This window comes from Cyphomyrmex costatus, unplaced genomic scaffold (genome assembly GCF_001594065.2).
Source record: "Cyphomyrmex costatus isolate MS0001 unplaced genomic scaffold, Ccosl1.0 scaffold112, whole genome shotgun sequence".
Classification (NCBI taxonomy): domain Eukaryota; kingdom Metazoa; phylum Arthropoda; class Insecta; order Hymenoptera; family Formicidae; genus Cyphomyrmex; species Cyphomyrmex costatus.
The window spans coordinates 44213-54105 of NW_017275086.1; the positions used below are offsets into that span (position 1 = coordinate 44213).

At 30.4% G+C, this 9893-nt stretch overlaps 1 protein-coding gene across 1 annotated transcript; it reads left to right on the plus strand.

Annotated features, from left to right (window-relative positions):
• The first annotated feature begins 4263 nt into the window (after positions 1–4263).
• Positions 4264–8423, plus strand: LOC108776459 (uncharacterized). Its single transcript, XM_018543078.1, has 5 exons — positions 4264–4564; positions 4743–4787; positions 7281–7570; positions 7689–7915; positions 8276–8423. The coding sequence occupies exons 1-5, from the start codon at positions 4264–4266 to the stop codon at positions 8421–8423; spliced, it is 1011 nt and encodes a 336-aa protein (XP_018398580.1).
• The last annotated feature ends 1470 nt before the right edge of the window (positions 8424–9893 follow it).

The following is a 9893-nucleotide window of genomic DNA, read 5'->3' on the forward strand; positions in this document are numbered from 1 at the left end:
TTTTGTGTCGGCTGAGATTCCTTTCATAAATCTTTATAGTACTGCACGCTGATAGCACGGCTATGAGATTGTCAAGTGAATCGACATATATGTGCGTAACACGGTGCTGATGCCAAATTTGAATATGCATAGACCGTTCTCCAATATACATACGTTTCCTTGAAATATGTATATTTACTGGTGAAAACACATGTTGCTCGTTTCGACGGCGGCCACGGCGGCTTAATAAATCATAATGTCAAATACATTGTTATAGTCCTGATATCTTTTGAATAACCCTTTTTAAAAGAATTTGAATAATTCTTTTATTAGAATTACAGATAACTTAAAAATGTATTTAATTACAACAAAACCTTAATTGATCACAAAGAAGTTCCTATATATTTAATAATTTGTTTGAATGTAACAGAAATAAAATAAGAAAAATTCTTATTATTTCTATTATATTTATACAAAATAAACCAGAAAATGTGTTGAATAACAAAATATTAAAGACGGATTTAAATTTTTCGTGGAAGAACAGTTTTTAACTTTGCTTAATATAATATATGTGTAAAATTAATTTAATAATCTGTTTTATGTAATTTAATGTACTGTTAAATTTGCAAGCTACTATTTGTAAAATAAACTGCAAAATATTCAGCTTTAAATTAATTTTAATAATTTATTAAATTAAGCTTATATATATTCAATTACGATATATAATATAAAAATTCAATTATATTCAAATCATACTTAAAGCATGCATGCAAAAGATATTTAATCAAAAAAGCACGTGCCATTCTGTTAAAGAACCTCAAATCCTGATATAAAATCTGATAATAAACGTACAGTGCTATATACGTCACGCCTCATGAGAAATCAATAATGGATAGGTAAATTTTGCGTGTCATGCATGTAAATGCGGACAATACAAGCTCTCTCCGAAAAAGTGTAATAATATTCAGTGAGCCATTGATAATCCGATTGCATTTTAATAGCGATACACGTGCGTAATAATTACGCGACGCACGGACATGAAGGAAATATTCATATTCGGGAGAAAAAATAGAATCTCGTTAATTCCTGACATTCTAAAATAATTGTTATTTGCAAAATGTGCGAAATAAAGTACGTTACTATAACGCTGCATTGTTGGAATAACCATTAAATTTTTAACTAAATATTAAATAAAATTGACTTTTTGTATAATCTTTCTCTCTCTTTCTCTCTCTCTCTCTCTCTCTCTCTCTCTCTCTCTCTCTCTGAGTCGAATTTCAATTCAGATAACTTTCTCTAAAGTTGATTAGACGTTGATTAATTCATATATGTATCCGCATATATGTCCGTACAGATTGTCCGGTCGTGTGAACAGATAAAACGGAATAAACTGAGTTGAGAGAAAAGTTCTCTACTATTTTGCAATTTTTTTTTAATTATCTAAGGAGTAGAATGTCTAAAATCAACATATAAGACAACTTTAAGACATCTTTAAAGTATTTTATAAAGAACTCTGAAAAATATCTTAAAGTTGTATCGATTTTATCCGCTTATTCGACAATCTTTAGAAATTAATATCTTGCTAGCTATTGCGAAAATTGCAAAATGATAGAGATCTTTTTAACTTACTTGTCAGTTTAATCCGCTCTACTTGCCTACGAGAGATAATAAAGCCATTGTCGGATATCTTATATATGTGTATACATTCATATGCCTACGTATACAGAATGTTCAACGTAACGGTCGATACAATTTTTTAGACATTTCCGACAATTAAAAAAAGATTGATTATCCATCTATTTCATGCGGGCTACAACATATAACAAAACATTTTTTAAAATTCTTTTTTATTAAAAAAGTTAAGGTCATTTTGAATTTTTTAAATAGCACCATACAATTTTTTTTTATAATATTGTAAGGATCTTTAAAACGAATTCAACGCACTATCGAGATTACCACTTTTATTGATGTTTTATTGCTGGAGGTTTTTATTCATTATTTCATTTTGAAGAAAATTGCTGCTCGAACTTATCGAATACTTGTAGAAGTTTATGACGAACATGCACCATCTCAAGACACTCGTGAACGTTGGTTTAATCGATTCAAGACTGGTGATTTTGATGTGAAAGATAAGGCTGAGGGAAAACCATCGAAAAAATTTGAAGATGCAGTGTTGTAAGCATTGTTGGACGAAGACTCCACTCAAACTCAATCACAATTGGCGGAAGTATTAAATGTGACTCAAAAAAGTGTTAACGAGCGTTTGCACGCGATGGAAAAGATTAACATGTGTTTTTCCTTAAAAAAATCCGCATTTCATAGATATACACCTAATAAGTACATATGGACGGCGCGTTCTCCGGATTTATCTCCGATGAATTTTTTCTTATAGGAACATTTGACATCTTTTGTATATCAAACACCAATAAATAATATTCAAGATCTTTGAGAAAGAATAATTATAGTTTGTGCAACTTTGGATCAAAATAGTATAATAGCTGCTACGCATAGTAATTTATTAAAAAGAGAAGAAAATTTGCGTTGCAGAAGAAGGCAAGCTATTTGAACATTTGCTTACATAAGTTACAGTTTTTCATTATTAATTTATGTTTATAATATTACAAATTTGATATTAAATATCAATAAAATCAATAAAATTTGTTCACATAAGTTAATAAGTTCACGCAAGTATTCCTTTATTAATAAATATTTATGATAGATATTATGGGTCTACGTATATCAATAAAATCAATAAAACATCAATGAAAGAGGCAATCTCAATAGTGCGTTGAATTCGTTTTGAAGATCCCTACAATGTCATAGACAAAAAATTGTATGGTGCTATTTAAGAAATTCAAGATGACTTGACTTTTTCAATAAAAAAATTTTTTTTTAATTTTTTTTATCGCATGTTGTAGCCCGCATGAAATATATGGATCATCACCTTTCAACCTTTTCTTTTTAATTGTCGGAAGTGTATAAAAAAATCGTGTCGACCGTTACGCTAAACACCCTGTGTAGAGTGTCCTAGACCACCTGTATACATCTTTAATAAAATGAAGAGTGTATGTGATTCTTATAAAAAAAAATACCAAAAATTTTGATAAGTAAATCAAGTACGTTCTATTGAACAGTGATATTTTTTTACTTACTTCCGGTTCTGATCGGAAATGGACTATTCCAATTAAAAGTTAAATTTTTAAGAGAAAAATGATACTTTTTATTGCAGAATCAGGTTCTATGCGAAAAGAAATAATACTTTTGTCTCAAATATTTTTTTTAAATGTCTTCATTAACTCGGAAATAATTTTGAATAAATAATGAAAAAATAAAATAAATAATGGAAAAATAAACTCTGTGTGAAATTGTTAATCGCCCCTATCAGGCATTTTTTCGATTGGAGAATGGAGTAGAAATTATCTCAGATGGTAATTTGAGCAAAAACTTGAGAAATCTACTCTTTTAAAGGATCAACCTTACGAATTGTAAGAGAGGAAGGTGAGAGTTATCTATTGTTTATAAATACACAAGTAAGAATTAAAGTCTAATAACGCTCAAAGCTGGATCTTTGATGATAACTTTAAATAATTTCCATGTGAATTTATATACTATATATGTAGTCATTTTAATTATGTGCTGAATTGGATTTTCGGATTAAGAAACGTAACTGAACTGCTACAATAATATCACAAATTAAAATAACAAGCAATTTAATAACTTGATTTTTAATCAAACTAGTGAGATGTTAATGTGCTGAAAATCTGTAAATATTGTGAAAAATATTAACTCGGCCAGGAGTCGAACCTGAATCTCTAGCAATTTCGTGCAAGTGTCTTTATTTAGATAGCCATTATATATATATACATTACAGGGAACCTGATTAGCACATAAGCGACATATCTGATAAATTCATTCTGTAAATTTTACAGAATAAACATCGCGTTACTAAAACCAAAATTATTTTACATATTTGTAAATAGAATCCTCTTCTTGTCAATTAAAAGATATATTTAATTTATTAGAAGTATAATTATTCGTGATTCACAATCGAAATTTCAAAGCTGAGATATACTGTAAAATATAGAGATGTTACTGTAAAAAAAAATTAATCTTGTTAACTTTTTTGTTACAGTTTCTTCGTTAATTATACACATTTAAAAAATATCTAGAATCAAAAAGCAGAAACAGTTCAATAAATAGATGAGCTTTCCTATAACAATATCTTATACCTATATAATTACCGCATCAGTCCGCGATCGATTTTCATTGTTTTGATTTTAGAAAATGCGCTCCGCGGCCGTGTGCATCGCCTTCGTTTTGACATACACAAGCGGATCGTTTGTCGCGGGTTTGCGATATATCGATCCACAGGCGGCAAGTAAAGCTGACATCGGCAACACACGATTGGACCTGACTGAGCCAACATGTGACGAGTTGCGCGCTATGTGGAGATATACGAAGAGACAGATCAGAGCCGCTAAAACCACTAACGGATTCTCGATGTACTCATACAATCCCAATATATGGCAGCAGCGTGGTACAATGTACAAACCCGATTCGAAATTATCCAGAGGATATACGCGAGGTAAGACCCTTTATGTTCTCCAGAAATGCGAAGCGTCAACGCAACTTGGTGAAATTTTTCTGAAGATCCAGAATTTCTCCTTTGCTGTCCGTATATGATAAAAAAGAATAAAAATGGTTTTCTACATGTAAAATAAAAATTTCACAAAGATTTAATAAAATTGGTTGGCTTTGTGCAGATATTGTCGCACCTACACGACTGAAATTACGAGAAGAGTTGGAAGGTAAGCAAATTTTCTGCATAATTTTTTTAACTTCACTGTTAAATTTATACATCTGCCAAATTTAATTATTATTTTTAATATAAAATAATTTTTAGTATTAAAAACTCTTTTTAGTATAAAATAATGATTGTACATACACCATGGTATACACTGTTTCATGCTATCGTGTTTAATCCTGCTGTCGGTTGACTTTCATTTTCAAATTTTAAATGTTACACTGACTCTACACCGTCCTTTTGAGATCGTGTAGCAAAATTCCACTTCGTGCATAAAATTTGCACTATACTATGAAAACACGTTACACTGAATGAGTTTGTCTACCACCAGCCAAGGACACACGCTGTACTGTCCGAGTGTTGCACTGATGGGCGATAGTGCAGCCAAGAGAAAATGCTGTAAATTAAGTTTGACTTTATAAATTTAACAGTATAGTGTGTGTCTTAATAAATGTAAATTATTTTGAGAATAAATTCTATTTCCCGTCAATCACTTTGTTAGCGAATATTTATCGGACAACTTGATAACAATATGATAAGAATTTTTGCACGAATTGATATATATTTTCTTCGATATATTATAAAAAAAAAAACGCGATCATTCTGATAAAATTCGTAATATAAGGAAAGGAACACGTGCGTTTTATCGATTTTATAACTTGAGTTATGCATCGTAGAGTCCATGAGTTGCAACATGAACCTATACAGACAGATTGTAATACCATTTTGCAAATACGCCACACATATGGGTCAAGCGCGCTACTTTACCACGTATGCACCGAGCACTTACGCTAACGAGTATACACGATTCAGGCTAATTATTGGGAGAATGTTGGTTACCTATGCTAGCGCGATAGTATCATATAGGCACGAATCGAACGCTTTGACCGCATTTAAATCCGATTGTCTATACAAAGCAAACATGCAATTAACATACCTACATTGCGCTTAAATCGTTTAGTAGTCTTCTCTTGCAATTCTTATTAACCGAAAATCAATTAACTCTTTCTACCTCCATGAATTCGAATATCTCAAAAGCACAGAGCATTTTTGAGAAAAATGTTTCAGACAAAAATTGTAGGATTTAAAAAGATTTATTTACTGATCACATTCATTTGATCTTGGATGGCGTTGCCCAGGTCAGATTAAGGTCAAATCGATTTTTTTATTAAGGACTTTTTATCTTTTATTTCAGAATCTTTGATGTCAAGAACTTTCTAAAACATTAAATAAAATTATTTTTCGTTAAGTACACGGAGAGAAGGATTTCTTAAAATTTACCCTGAAAATATAGTAATTATGGTACAATACAATAAATTTAAAGATTTTTACCATATGCACTTCAGTAAAATTAATCATACTTATTTTATATTTTATTGTAGTTTTATTAATGAATATGAGAGATTTACATAAAAATTCTTCGAAATATAATGTTGTCCCACGATTACCATATTTTCAGGGTAAATTTTAAGATTTAATTCTTTCCGTGTACATACAAAAATTATTCACTAGAGAAAAAGTACAATAGTAAAATAATAAATAGTAAATAATAAAAAAAAATACATGATTGTGTGACCCTCAGGTCAAACATACAATATATGTTCTCTTACAATATGTTCTCAAATCTTTGAGCTCTGTGCAAAACGCCAGCAATCCTTTTCATATCTTTTTGATTCATTAAAACGTAATATATGTATATACGAGGTTTTTGACCTAACCAGTGGGCACCTATATCATAAGACAAATCGGAAAACATTCCGTTCGGAATTATTCCATCTTCAATAGAGAACGCAATAGAAATCTAGCATAATTGAATAATCCGATTAGAACCCATTCTGAATAATTCCATAATATTTCCTGATGTCACCCACGCAAACAACGCATGTACGGCAATCTCGGTAATTTTAACCAATTTTAATCATGTGTTATACATTTAGATTGTTTATTCCGAAAGCATGTGTTAATTTAAGATACTTTTATGCTCATTTCCATCAATGTAGATTAATTTTAATTTCATTTCAATCTGCTCGTTGTCTTTTTCTAGTTCTTAGCAAAAATTAAAGAAAGATGAACAGTAGGTTAAACCGAGATTAAAATTAATCTACATCGGTGGAAACGGGCATTAATTAATTTATTCTAAACTGTCAACTTTTTTTCTTATTAATAAGCTCTCTTTTTCTTTGAAAAGAAGTCAGAATAAAGAAGAAGATTCAAATTACCTCAGATAATTTTACATTACATATTTATGGAATTTCTTTCAAGGAACATATTAATAATAAAATCTTAGCAAGATTTGCATTGTAATAAAACTTGATTAAATACAATTACAAATGCTTGTGTATATATTTTTCGGACTGAGTTTATGATTAGTTCTTATTTTCATGGTAATATTGATTTTCGCGCAAAAAGAAGAGAATTATTTATGTTGTGCAAAATAATAATTGTAGAAAAAAAGAGAATAGATAGGCACATGAAGTGAAAAATTAATAATTTGCAGGGAGACACGCTGGACGACCGCGCAATCGGGCCGCAGGAAGTCCGATTTATGGAAGGATGGTGCATAAGGGTCCACCAGGAATTAGATGGCGAAACGGAATGCGGGGGCCTTCGCGTATGAAGGTAATCGAGGATCTCTCGCGACATTTTGGGACTGTGAATACGGGACCGTACAAGATAGCTACTCAAACTAAGTTGCGCGGCGGCGGCGTCTCTTCACTGGTTCCTCAATCCGGCAGATTTGAAACGCTCAAAAATCTTATCCAAGTCGAGAGAGCACGCGAATTACAGGTCAGTCACCAATCACGACACGGTGATATAATCCGGAAATCCTTTGACACTTCTGAAGAAAACTTCCGTGAAAACTTCAAAAGTATTATAAAGGTCATTTATACAAGGTATATTTCAGGAGCAACATATAGCTGAGGAAGAAATGAAACAGAATGCTTTTAAAGGCAATAAAGACCTAATAAACGAAGAGCAATTATTGAATAGACAACAGTTGCGAAAACAATTCTTCAACCCGCCACTCTTAGAAATGACACCAAATGTCAATTACGATTACAATCAGCGACGTTATAACAATCCGCCTAATATTGGTCAAGCTTGGTCGGTATGTTCTTTCTTTACCTCTACGTAAAAACTAGCAAAAAAGATTTTATAGATTGTACTATTTTTTTTTTAACTTATCCTAAATTCAATGTCTTATAACGTAATAATTTCTCATTGTCCCGATTTAATTAAATATTATTATAATTTTGATTATAATATACCTATTATAAAATTTTAAATGATTTTATTTATTATAATTATTTCTTTCAAAATTTTCTTTTTTTTCAAATTTAAATATACTTATATCTTACAGATCGCATATTTTATTTCGTGTTTACGATTTCTATATTTCGTATATCCTTCAATTAAAAATATTGTTATATCGTAATATTCTACAAGTATCACTTAATATAAACAATGACGTACATTATTCTTTTTTCGCAGAGGAGCGGACCTCTCTCACGAGAGTACATGTTATCTTAAGGTGATGCGAATTGCTGTGAGGAAACGGTACAAATCCGAAAAAACTGCCGCATGCATACTGGTATTTCTGACTGTTTTGCACGATGCAGTTGCAGCCAATTGCAAGTGACAGCGAAGCTGCAAGATGAGTGTTGTTACTTTTGCTGCAAACTGCAGTAAGAGAAACAATACTCATCTCGAAGATCGTAAGCGTTTTGAAGAACCTGTGGCTTCTGGATTTCTGCGCAAACTTTTGAAGAACCTGTGGCTTCTGGATCTCTGCGCGAACTTTTAAGTCTTTATGTCAATAGTAAGTGTAAATCAGAAATTTTAATCTAATATTGGCCAATACCAAAAAAACCCCTTTCAATATGACGAAATCATCATATATAACGAAAAAAACAAATTCTTTTTCCGCATTGAAAGTTTAAATCCTGAACAAAATTTCAGAAAAAAAGAAATATATACATATGTATATGTGTATACATATATATAAGGTCGGCCACACACGTTCAAGTAAATTTGTCAAATATGCTTAAGCAAGCCACTTGAGCAAGTTTCTTTGAATGTGTGTGACCGGCCTAAGAAATGGATCGAATGGCACTTCTATTGAATTAACAGCTTCAAAAAGTTATACTTCCTGAATGTATCATAATTTGCCTGCATATCCTTGATAAAATAGAAAATGCAAAATTTAACATTAAATGCATGAAATCAATTTGCATATCAGGCTGATTTTATTGATAATTTGCATGCATTTTTTTGATATATTTGTGCAACATTGAAATGTGTAATTTGATATGGAACAGCATATTTTCATGGATTGTAAAATTTTTCGCGGTTTTTAAATTTGTATAAAGCGGAAAAGAATTAATATGTTACAATAGATTTCTTAAATTGACACATAATAATTATTTGATCCTCAAAGAAGCTCAGAAAAAGCAAATTTCCCTTTTACAATATCTTTAAAAACTACAATACAATAATTTTAGATATGATATAAAATCCAAAATTGCAATTTTCATCTTTCTTTCTCACTTTCTGTCTCTATCTGTCTTTCTCCTCTCTTTCTTAAAATCTAACTTGTATATGTTAAAGAGAATAGAAATCTCTTCAATCATTTGGCACAAGAATACAAGATATCTAAATGTGTTTAATTTTACGAAAAAAATCATTCAACCTGTCTTTACAAAATAATAGTAACGTTTCATATTTCTTGTTAAATAAGGCGCAATTTATTTGAAATATGAAATTGAGTTTTAAAAATATGAAAAATGGAAAATCGCTAATCAAGTACATTGCGAAAAAATTCAAAATATAAATATAATTCAATGCGCAGTTGCATAGACTGAATCACATTTGCGGATTGCACATGCAGAATTTTAATACTATTCCAGAAAACAGAACTTATTGTTAGAAATCATCAGACATTTGATATTATTAAGTGAAAATCATGAACATGATTAAAGATCATGGGTTATTATATATTTTAATTTGTTGTATATTTAATTTGTATATTTAATTTATATATTTTTAATTTGTTATATATTTTAATGTAATGTCATTTCTTGTAAGTTAGTTATTTATTATTTAAATAATT